We start from the raw sequence: 12,458 nt of genomic DNA on the forward strand, positions 1-12,458 counted from the left end.
TTGGAAAACATGTTTTACAGGATGCTTACAGAAGTCATATTTCATACTCTTTAATAAAAAAAATAAAATTTCCGAAAACCAGCAATAATAACAGAACTGCTTCCCCCAACGGCAGATGTTTTGTGATATTGAAAGCAATGGGGAAATTGCGCTGGGAAGTATGGAACAGTATTTGCTTCATGGAATGAGGTCTAACCCCACCCTGCAAATAGATAGGAATGAATCCTCAATAAATAGCCAGCATCAACTAACCTCCCCACAATCTTTGTGGTGGAAAACATTCAAGATGACCGTTCCGTAAAAAGATGGCGTTGAAGTGACCATAGTCCCTCAGTTGCTAAAAGCATCAATTGTGGACCTTGGCCTCGGTCCTGTATAGCTGAAGGAGCGTCTCCACCCCCATCGTTTAGCCCGGACACTGAGATCCAGTGCCAAGGGCCTTCTGGCGGTTCCCTCATTGCGAGAAGTGAGGTTACAGGGAACCAGACAGAGGGCCTTCTTGGTAGTGGCACCCGCCCTGTGGAACACCCTCCCATCAGATGTCAAGGAAATAAGCAGCTATCTTATCATTAAAAGACTTCTGAAGGCAGCCCTGTTTAGGGAAGTTTTTAATATTTAATGCTGTATTGTTTTTAACACTCGATTGGGAGCAGCTCAGAGTGGCTGGGGAAACTCAGCCAGATGGGTGGGGTATAAATAATAAATTATTATTATTATTGTAGATAACTATAAGTAGACAATTTACTCCAGCAAGGAACTGAGGGTTTCTTTTAAACCTTTCTTGGGCCATACTACCCCTGCCAGGCCTTGTCTCTTTCCTAAAGAGTGGAGAGTTTAAAAGGTCTGGAACCCATGTAACATCTTAAATGTCCAGTCCCACCCTGTCTGTTGTCTGTGTTGGTGAGCAGGTATAGGGAAATGTGAGGTCCCTTACAGTGGTGCCTTGCAAGACGAAATTAATCCGTTCCGCGAGTCTCTTCGTCTTGCAGTTTTTTCGTCTTGCGAAGCACGGCTATTAGCGGCTTAGCGGCTATTAACGGCTTAGCGGCTTTAAGAAAAAGGAAACAAACTCGCAAGAACTTGCAAGACGTTTCGTCTTGCGAAGCAAGCCCATAGGGAAATTCGTCTTGTGGAACGACTCAAAAAATGGAAAACTCTTTCGTCTTGCGCATTTTCCGTCTTGCGAGGCATTCGTCTTGCGAGGTACCACTGTCTTTAGAAAAGAAAACATTCTTCTTCAGGGGAATCTGGCTCAGGAGTTGTGCTCCTGGGTGTCTCTAATTCAAGGGGGTCCTCAGTGACTTGGGTTTGGACTTGGGTTCAGCCCCTCTGCAGCTGGTCCTCTTAATATGACTGGTTCATCCTCCTCTCATTCTGAGCTCCTGCATGAGGTGGGTTGTAACACTGTACGGCAAATGCATTTTTTCTCTCTGTTCCGCTTCATCTCTGAAAACATGTCAACTCTTCCTTGCAAAAAAATTTTTGCCAGCGCAATCACTGCAAGGTGGAGCTACCACACACTTACACATCACCAAAAAAGGAGGCAATGCATCACTGAAAAAGAGGACACAGACCTACATATGTTAATTAAGACTGCAGTCTTGTGGACACTCATGGAACGCAGTGAGCTCCACTTCTTTGAAAACATGCATAGGACTGCACTGTTATATGTATAGATGAGTATGTTATAATAATTGTAATAGATTTATAATACATCTCGCCACCGTGACTAGATGGGCTGCTGCCTGGGTGCTATCTGCTGATGGGCAACCACTATGTTATGGGAGAATTTGGGATCTTTAAAATTAGACTGTTCTGGGTGGTCAGATGCAGTCAGGTCATACACAACCTGTACCACTGGCCAGAAATGGGTATGAAGACAAATTTACTCCCCTCCCCACCCCCGCAAACCTCTACATTTCCGTGTTTTGTTAAGAAGGCCGGATACTTAATATCCAATGAAATGGATAGATTAAGTTGCATGCTTTTTTGATCTCCCCGTAGAATGCATAACTGCATAGGCAGACACACTGGGGATTCATGAATAGGTGTTTCCATGGGTGTAGCTATGGCAGTTCTGTTAATATACTAATGAAATTTATAGTAGTCTATAAACAGTTAAAATTGAGCCCTGTGTTGCTTCTAATCTGGGCGCATAGTTTGCCGACTCGCAAGCTGAGGCTTGTTAAAGCCTAGTCAGCATATAATGGAACGCACCATGTGGTTGGTAACATACATGCTGCCAATTGCAAAGTTAATGAGAAGAGGAGGGAGAACCCTGCAAAAGAACCTATGATGACTTTCAAGTTGACAGTATGGTGCTTTGTTTTCTTCTTAGCAGCAATACAGCAGCAGCTGTGGTCTTTTAGATATTGATAGATGGACATAGGGTATCAGGTATGAGGCAGGTAGGCATGGTTTGGTCAAAATGAGCTCGTGTGTCAAATGTGGAGGCTTGGCAGGCCCATGACCTTGAGGTTCATCACCCCATTCTACTCCCAGGCATTTGATTCTTAGCTTATTTTTTCTTGCGAAGTTTATTTTTTCTTGTGCAAGAACACTGTTTTTAATGGTCATCATGTTAATGCAGTTGGTAAAGGGAGGTGGTTCACTTGTTGGGACTTAATGTGTGATCATTTTATTTTATTTTTTACTTCTGTGCATTTGTTGAAAGTTGCCCTTGCAACCTTTGTAGATCAAGCAACAAAAGAATATGACAACAATGGCATAATTAATTAATTGCATAGATGGAGCCCTGTTCAGTCACGAGCTGCAGTCTGAGGACTGCACAGCCCACATAGATGTAAAGCACAGTTCCTACTGAAGTGGTAAACAAAATGTTTTGTTTCCCTTGAAATTCCCCACCTGCATAATAATAGTTGTGTGAGATATTTATGATGGATTCAAGTAGGGAACAAACTGTACTTGCTTTAATAGGCATAAAAGCTACTGCCCCCCCCCCCGCCCAAGAAACATGTGACAAGTAAACAAGTATGTTGTGCTTTATTTTGGCTGGTTATATTATGGACTTTTTGATGCAAGCATCTCTTCCCTATCTCTCTGCCTCACTGCCGACATTACAGAAACTGAAGGCCTTTCTACTGCTGACTATCAATGGGTAGGCTCCCCTTATCTTGTCTCACTTCTAGCTCATTTTTTTATTTTTCCTTGCAAGCTCTTTAAAAAACACTTTCAAGCCTTTTCAAGAACTTGCAAGGAAATATTGCAAAAAAGTGAATAGATTGACTGACACTCTTTACTTATTTCCCTTCCATTCTCCCAAACTTTCCTGGCAGTGGACAACAGCACCGAATGTCTTTGTCTGACACTCTTCCTTCTCTTGGAATGCCTAGAATTCTGCAATGATTTCCCAAGGTTCTTGTGTCTGGGATGCTGTTTTTGCAGTCTTCTAGGCACCTCAGTGGAAGTAAGGCAGGGAGAGAAATAATTTGCTCATAACATTGCTATTGACCCTTGTCTACTCCCAGTAAAGTGTCTGTAATGGGAGAGGGGTCAGGCTGCTGTTGGTAGTACAAACAACAATTCAAGCTCAGGCCCAACATTCAGAAAAGTCTGGACTCAATTTCTGTTGGAGTAAGGCATTCTGAACTGGGAGAATTTGCATTCTGAACCACCCCCATCTGCTGGGTTAGAATTGACTATACAGAAATGCATAAGCAGAATTCTGCTTTATCTTCACTTTGTTCCAAATACTTTCTCTATCAAGAGTGGCCACTCAGGGCTTCTTGGCTGTAAATTTGGCCAAGAAATATAAGAAAGCAAACTGCTTGAGGATATTTTTTATCCTACTGTAAGGCTAGTGTTTCTCATTTCACCACTCCAGTAGGAACTAGAAGCAATCAAACAATTCTTTTTTCCAGAAAAAGTTAAAAGTTGATATACTTAATTTAACCTTTCATCTTGCCCTTCCTTACTATAAAAAAATAATACTTGGCATCCCTTGCTAAAAGTTGAAAGAAGTTGAAAAGCAGCTGATTCAAGCATTTCACATGCCTTTGGCGCACCCTTGTTTTAAGGAGCAACTGTGTTTTATATCATGGTTACACCCATCGTTAAGTTTAGGCCCCTTACTGTTGTGCAGCATGTCCTGCCAGCACATATTTACCCACTATATTAAGTAGGTAATTATCTATTGCCTATAACATATAGGAGAAAATAGTTGTTGGCATCTGTCTGTCTCGAGACACAGTGGAGTGAGCCTCCAGGGGCGAAGTCAAACCGCTGTGTTAGCAGCACTAAGTAACCTCCCTGAGGTGCGGGCCTGGGCAGCGCATATGAAGGTCCCGGCCTGCCCAGATGACAAGACCCCCCTCTCAGCCTCACAGATGTGGTCCAAAGGAAAGCAGAGCCATATGCTTGGCATCAGCTTGGCTGCCGGAGTTGCTGGAAGGAGGCGTACAAGACGCCATCTGACTGTCTTAGGGACTCCTAAGGATTTCCTCCTTAGCCTTTTCTTCTCCTGAAGATATCCCGCAAGGTAGTAAATGTTTAGGATCAGCGTTTTCCTTTTCATAGATGGACTAACTTCCCAAGTAGATGAGCTCCATCTGCCCCTCGCTTCCCTCTACAGCATGTGCAGAAACCACCTTCTTGACCATTGGACCCACATTTGGTCTCTACAGCATGCATGCCATGTAGATCAGCCTCTGGCCTCACTATCTCTTCTATCCACTTCTCAGAGCCCTACCAGTCCCTGACAGTAACAGACTACTTTCCATAGGATGCAATCTCTAGAGCTCATTATCACATAAGTATGTGATGGTGACCATTAGCATATCTGTCTGTCTGTCTCATTTAGTTTCAGTGTCTGGGTATTAGGAATAGCTGTGCCCTCTTTACAGAAGAATACAATGGGTTAAGAACGTAATTCGTTCTGGAGGTCCATTCGTAACCTGAAAATGTTCTTAACCTGAGGTACCACTTTAGCTAATGGGGCCTCCCGCTGCTGCCGCGCCGCCACCGCATGATTTCTGTTCTCATCCTGAAGCAAAGTTCTTAACCCGAGGTACTATTTCTGGGTTAACAGAGTCTGTAACCTGAAGCGTCTGTAACCTGAAGCGTCTGTAACCTGAGGTACCACTGTACATTCAATTAAAATGAATAGCTGTTAGTGTCCATTCACTCTAATTAAGTCACTCCTTTGCTGGCTAAAATTTCAATCATTCAGAATGGAATCACATCAAACAACAACCCACTTGAAACTAAAATGCATTTTAATTTGACAACAATGTAGTGCAAATGTTAGAATAAGAAGTTGCCACCAACCAAGATGTCTATGTAGATATTCCAGTGTCCAGTGCAATAGTTTGATTTTCTTGAGTTGTATACCTAGATTTTCGTGATTTAACACAAAAAGCCTTTTCAACAAATTGTCGGCACAAGAATATGTATATCAGTGGGTCCATACATATGTTTGCAGTTGCTAACCAGAGGGTACTTTCTTTAGCAATGTATAGTTGGTTCTGCAGACTGCAGTCAATATTTTTGCCAATCTGGCTAAGAGTGTAAGGTACTCGGGCGAAATGAAAAGGGCCAAAGCAGATGAAGAAAACAGCTACAATTATGAATACCTTGCTCTTTGCCCTTTGTTTGATCTTGCACTCTTTTGTCTGGGTTTTTACATAAGAGCTATAGATCTTTTTAGCAATAATTATATAAAACAGGAGCATTAAGATTAGCACAGTCCAGAAGATGAGCTGGCATATGTAGTTGACAGCTTCATGCCACTTCAGTCCCAACTGGTTCTTCAGGGAAGCACACTTCCTTACAGAGAGACGTGTGGCTTCGCGGTTTGACAAGATCATGTTTGGCAAGGAGAGGGTGAAAAAGAAGAACCACACAGAGCCAGAAAGAATTTTTGCTGAAGTGACATTATGCAACCAAAACTTCCCAAATGGCCGAACGATCTTAAGGAACCTGTCTAGTGAAATCAGTCCAAGGAGCACTATGCTTATGTACATTGTCTCGTAGAATATTACAGCCGAGAAACGGCAGACGAAAGCTTTAAGTTGCCACAGCCCAAGTTCTGAATCTGTCAGAATCTTCAGCGGCAGCATCAGTGTCATTACGAAATCAGAAAGCAATATATTCTTAAGGTACACGTGGAAACTCGATGTGGTCCGAATCTGGAAGAAAGCCAACAGAGCCAAACTGTTCAGCAGAAATCCAGCAAGGAAAAGAATGCCGTACAGGACTGGGAATACCACATGCGCTATCCTGGTGTCTCGGTGGCATTGTCCAGCCAAGGATGATGTCCCATTGGAGATGCTGAGACTTCCATTCATGGCTTGAAAGAGAGACTGAGGAAGAATTATTTAACAGAAGGTTAGAACAGCGGCACAGAATGCTTCTAGGTTTTGGAGAAGAGGAGTGGTGGCTTAACTCCGTTCTGCTATCACTTCCCCTGCATTGTTCAAGAGACATGTTTGCAAAGATAAAACACCTTAGTGTGTGTATGGAGGAAGTTGTGGTGGGAAAGTGGCAGCCAGGTTAGGAAAGTGGTAAAATTCCCCCATTTCACTGCTGCCGCTCCACACTAAAGTGTCTTTTCTCTTAAAATCCTAAGGATCCTATGTGAATGCTAACACTTATTGGCCCCCACCCCAGTTGCATGCATAGTTCCTCAGGCAATAAGGACATTTGTAAACAATTTATAAGGAATTTATGAACAAGTATATTTTCAGGTGCTAGGTGCACCCGAGTCCCTCAAACCATACAGAGTTTGCGTCACTTAACCACAGGATTAGCAGGGCCGACATGGGTAGTGAGGGTCTGTCCTACATTATTAATGACTTTTAAAAGTAACTGCATTCCAGAAAACCCCAAGGCTCCACCTCATGTTTGGAGCTACTTGTTTCTGCCTCTGAATCATGGCCACTGAATTCAGAAAATAACTCAGAAGACTCTGTATTGTACCCCCAGCTGGGACAATACCACCCCCCCTGCCCGAGGCCATGCTGTAAATAGGCTCCAACAGAACTGAGTAGAATAGAAAGCTCATTCTAAACATGATTGCAGTGGGGCAAGAGTGTTTTCAGAGGGGCTCACAGTTGTCATCCACCTTGCTGAAAATGCCCCCCAATGCATTCTGACTTGTGGGGGGAAAGGGTCTTCTTTTGGCTAATCCTCTCTTGCCGACTACAGTTTCCAGGAAGATCTTCTCCAACCCTGCTCCAGCAATTAGAAAAGCTAAAACACTCTTTTTGTCAAGCCTAATCACTGGAGGAGTGGGAGAGTGAGTATTTGTATGCATGCATCTGTGTATACGAGAATGTGTGTGCTCTCTCTGTGTGTCCTCACACCCATCTCTGGCATACAGCTGCTGTTAGGTTGTCAATCAAGAGGGAATGTGTCCATGGGCTGAAAATGTGTCTCCATCAGTCATGAAAAACCAACCTTGACTCCTTGGAAGGAGGGCAGGATAAGTTTATCTGATTTAGCAAGTCGGTGTTAAATCTAAACAGTGCTGCTTCTCTAGATACCTTCTTGTGTTCGGTAGTAAAGCATTCCATTTCATTGTGCTAACTAACTACAGCCTTGTTACTCTAGACAACAAAGGAGATTAGCTCTCATCCTTACCAGTGTAATTAATATACTGACTATACTGGCAGACTTAAAAAAATTTTTTTTTCTTTAAAAAGTAATAATTCTGTGAATCAACATTTCCAGAAGTAGCTTGTTAATAAAGATCTTTAAGACAAGCAGATGACTAAAATAGCTTACCTCTTCTTGTAGGAAGACGGGGCGACTAATCCAGGACTATGCAAGTATACTAACGTTAGAGAAATTTAGTTTCACAAGCAGTCTTGCATCGTCTTATACTTACATTTCTTCTTCCTCATTTTTTTTAACCACTCAGGTCCCCCCCCCCCCCAGCCACAAGCCTCAATGAAGGTTTTCAAACATCAGTTGGCTGGTCTCATCTTATTCAGTGTGTTTTTGTTTGTTGAAACATTGTTAATGCCTATGTCTTTTAATTAATATATTTATACAGGCTAAGATCAATTTCAGTTCATCAGCAGTCTTATCAAGCTGACTCTAATGTTATACAATGTTTAGTGTGCATGCATATGCACCACCTAGAGCAGGAATAGTCAATGTAGTGTGCTCCAGAGGTTGTTTGGCTCAACTCCCATCAACTTCACTCAGCAAGGCCAACAGTTGGGAATGATGGGCACTGCAGTCCTTTATATAGCCTGTGTGGTCCATTTTCCACACTCACTTGCAGAGGTTCTCCTGGGTTTCATATAAAGGTCTTTCCCAGCCTTATCTTAATGTGGTTTTGTGATTTGAATTTGCTAACCTTTGCATGCCTCTACCACTGGCTTACTGCCCTTCCCGCCCTTTTCTGTTTCACAACAAACTATAGTTTGGTTTTTATATTTAACTATAGTCTTTGCTTTCTCTCCAAACCATGATTGCCTTCAAGGCAGTCAGCTCATGGAACAGGCCCAAACATCTGATCTTAGGCTGATAAGTCAATGAGTGTGTGGGAAGTGTTCTCCCAACCAACCTTGCTTCCTAAGCAATGGAGCACAGGTCTTCAGGTCAGGATTCACAGGTGGGTCATGAGACCATCCCAGGTGGGTTGCAGCAAAGCTTTTGCTGCCATATTTGGCTCCAGGTAAGGCTGACCAAACCAAAGGAGCACTACCTGTGTTGTCTGGACTAGAACACATTTTTCCAATGAGACACTTGTTTTACCCTTTTCCATGGAGTGCTGCAAAGTGCTAGGAGAAAGTCAAGAGCCTTTTTCAATAATGCTTAAAGCAAGGGTACTCTCTATGGAACAGGGACACTAAGTTCCATTTCTATTCTGTTTCTGTGGCTTTCTAGATTTTCCCCAGAATATTAACTATGCTGGACACTAGAACACAGAAGTGTCCACTGTGGTAGATAGAATGCAGAAGTGTCTGTTGCGGTGGGTAGCTTGGCTGCCCAGCGGTTGCCATCATGGCAATCGCTGGGGGCCCAGGAAGTGATGTCTGGCTACAGGAAGTGAGATCTAGAAGGAACAAGGATGCCAAACCATCCTCACTCCACTCCTTGCAACTTGGGCTGGTTGGGAGGAAAGTTCTTTGCTGGGCATAGAGGGTAATCCAGTTACAGATCTCTCTGTACAGTTGCCAGGTTCTTAATTGCTTGAGTGGGCCTGCTTTCATTTCCGTCCTCCCTGAATCACATACTCCTTTCTCCCATTTCAGACCACTTGCCTGCTACACTGGTTTATTTAGCAGTAATGCTAAGGAAACACTATGTCTCTTACTCTGTGAATTGCCATTTTGGGTTTAATAATGTGCATTATTAGCACCATTTTAAAATCAAAAGTGCACATGTGAAAGTGGGCTCTATGTTACGAGTTCGGAGCCATAGGTGGGTCTCAGGTCTGGATCAATTGAAGTCCACTGTGAAAGTAAGTGGTAGTATTTTGCTGGAATTGCAAAGACTTTGCTGTGGATCAATCACTCCTTCCTTCTTTCTTTCAGTAGCTCATTATGAAGCTCTTTAGTCACCAAAGCAATAAATGCTTTGGAATATAATTAAGAACATACCAGCCTGGTTGTACCAGGCCAAAGGCCCACCCAGTTCAACATTTTGCTTCACATGGTGGCAAACAAACAAGGCATGAAAGCCCTTTCCTGCTGTTGTTCCCTAGATATTGAGTGGCACACTGCCGTGGTGGAGAACCTCCATCCCTTGGCCTTAAATAGCCTTGGCAGGGGGTTCCAGTTAGGCCTTTCACCCAAGCTGTGGCCACCTGCCCTACACCTGACATCATCCCTGACATGGCTGGGATTGACTGCACTGCAGTTGGCAGAGTTCTCTGCCAGCACCAGTCAGCTGACGGGCACTGAGACGGAGCCCCTTTGAAGGTGCACTGACATACTGCCTCTGAATGTGTGACTTGTGTAGCAGGTGGAGTGCACTTGTGTGACCTTGCCTATTTCATATAGCAGTCGATGTTTCCAGATTTTCTCTGTGCTCTTTTTAACTTTATGGCACACATACTTCTCCTCCTAAAGCTGCATGTGATGTAGCAGTCATTTGTGCACGGTTAACAGAGTTAACTTCAGCACGGAGACTCAAAGTCTCCTAGAACAAATTTCCCTTACAGCTGCAGTATTTACAAGAATAGGCAGTGGCCTATTTCTGTTCCTTTGGTCACATGAAATCCTGTTTGTGGTCCCCTCTTGAGGAAGCACAGAGGGGAGCGAATTGCACATCAGGGAAACTATCGCTTCCATTGGCCAATCTGCAAACTTCTGGTGTGAGAAATGGTTGGCACGAAAAAAAAAGAAATAGAACTGAGAATAAAATTTTAGTCGAGGTTATCATGTGTGGGATAATGCGTTATTTAAGTTTAATCCTATGAAACATCTTCAAATTGTAATTATAGGAGACAGTTGATACCGAAAATTCTAATAAACATGGTGTGATACTATGAGGTACTTTTGTCTTTTTAATAGCTAAACTTAGCTGTCGTTTAAAGGTCTATGGGGCAGTGTCCTGGAACATGGGACCATGCTCCTGTTGCTGCTGTGCTGCCAGAAGCTAAGGGAGCAATCTTAACACGGTGAGGCCATTGTTGCATCTGCAGCCCTGCCATGTACGACAGCCAGGGCAGCAGCAGGAGGCAGGCAAGAAGATCTCTGCACCAGCCTGGTGCATTTGGGCTGCATTGGGTCAGATGCTTTCACACGGCAGCAGGCTCAGTGTGCATTTGGGGGTTTTCTACTTGTGTCTGCTAATGGGGAACCACACTGGTAGTACAGTGGTACCTCAGGTTAAGAACTTAATTCATTCTGGGGGTCTATTCTTAACCTGAAACTGTTCTTAACCTGAAGCACCACATTAGCTAATGGGGCCTCCTGCTGCCGCTGCGCCGCCGCTGCACGATTTCTGTTCTCATCCTGAAGCAAAGTTCTTAACCCGAGGTACTATTTCTGGGTTAGCGGAGTCTGTAACCTGAAGCGTATGTAACCTGAAACGTATGTAACCCAAGGTACCACTGTACTTCTACTCACATGTTCAATGGGTGGAAGCGGTCCACACCACTAGACTGAAGCTGGTCATCTGTGTTGATGGTTAATACCGTAGTTTCTGCTGGCTCTGCTTATATTTCATTTTGTTTCGTTTGCAAAAGCATTACAGAAAATTAGAATATATGTATATCTGCCTTCCTGCCTGCCTGTCATCTATCTACTATACTTCCTCCCTCCCTCCCTCTCTGTGAACTTAAGGACACTGTCATTGCAAAACCTTTCACCGGAAGAAAAATTGAGACTTTTTTTTTTTTTAAGCCATCCAATGCAGTATAGAGTCAGAATATATATATATTTAAAAGGTAGTCTCATGATCTTTAGCCTCTTACTTTGTGGGTAGATTACAAATTTTAATAATTGTTGCTATTCACTGGATCTTTCTATACACTTTTGGAGAATTCTTGCCAGGTTTCTCTAGTGCAAACACACACACTTTTGTATTTCTCATTTTGATTTCAGTTAAGTGTTTTCGTTTCTCAGCCATATATTATATTCATTTTAAATTTTTATATTGTGAACTGCTCTGCGATCTTTGGATGAAGGGTAGTATACAAATTTAATTAAACAACAACAACTGGATATTTAATTTTGCACTGTGAAAATAAAGGAAAGTTCTGTGTGAAAATCATCAGCACTGTCGGAGAAGTTTTTTCACAGTAGTATGTTATTAGGTAATAATATTAACCAGGACATTTTGAAATTGTGTCATTTCCTACAAAAAAAGTGTTGCTTCCTATTTTCGGGATCTTCAGTGCAGCTTTCTTATTTTAATAAGGTGAGGTTATAGTTAGTGCCCTAACATCAGCCTAAAACTGCCTTGTGGTTGAGAAATGACAGTTCTTTCTAGGCATGCTTAGCAGCTAGGCTAAGATCACAGTGGAACATTTTTTCAGCTGAAGGGATGCATTCCTTCTTGGTTAACTTTCTGGGCATGCCAGCAGTAGGTGGGACCAAAAGTGAAATAAGTGGGTAGGGCCACTACACAACCTTAGTTACTAGTTTAGCCTAAAGAAAATACATTTGTCAATGCATTCCATGGGTAGGCAGGTCTTCATTCCTCCACAGACCTTGCATTTACTTTTGTGTGAGTCTTGCAAGAAGCAGCGAACTTCTTTATAACAGAAACAAGCTGCGGTCCTGACAGAATAACTTTTATTCCCTAAATGCCTCTGTCTGATAAAGCTCAAGCATTACTCATTTTAAAGTGAACTTTTGACACATTTGCAAGTCCTAGTTGGTTTACAACAAGCTGTTTGTTAATGTGCAAGCATGCAACAAGAGAATGATGGCTCTGATGTGATTCAGAAAAAAAGAAACAATTTCTGTACATTCACCATTGTTAAATCATTGTGACAGCTACATCCTAGAACCAAAGTACAATGCTTAGGTTTTTTT

General features: G+C 42.7%; 2 protein-coding genes across 5 annotated transcripts in view; one reads left to right on the top strand and one right to left on the bottom strand.

Annotated features, from left to right (window-relative positions):
• The window catches only part of MED12L (mediator complex subunit 12L), a 167,352-nt gene that overhangs the window by 85,136 nt on the left and 69,758 nt on the right, over nt 1-12,458 (top strand). The gene's annotated exons all lie outside the window — the stretch shown is intronic.
• Nucleotides 5,217-7,899, bottom strand: P2RY13 (purinergic receptor P2Y13). Its single transcript, XM_083504529.1, has 2 exons — nt 7,744-7,899; nt 5,217-6,320 (listed from the first exon to the last, which is right to left on the bottom strand). The coding sequence occupies exon 2, from the start codon at nt 6,303-6,305 to the stop codon at nt 5,295-5,297; it is 1,011 nt and encodes a 336-aa protein (XP_083360655.1). The 5' UTR covers nt 6,306-6,320; nt 7,744-7,899; the 3' UTR covers nt 5,217-5,294.

This window comes from Podarcis liolepis (genome assembly GCF_965112155.1).
Source record: "Podarcis liolepis genome assembly, chromosome: 5".
Classification (NCBI taxonomy): domain Eukaryota; kingdom Metazoa; phylum Chordata; class Lepidosauria; order Squamata; family Lacertidae; genus Podarcis; species Podarcis liolepis.

Excerpts from the sequence above, each read along its gene's own strand:
- P2RY13 (XM_083504529.1), bottom strand. The coding sequence starts at position 6,305 with ATGAATGGAAGTCTCAGCATCTCCAATGGGACATCATCCTTGGCTGGA.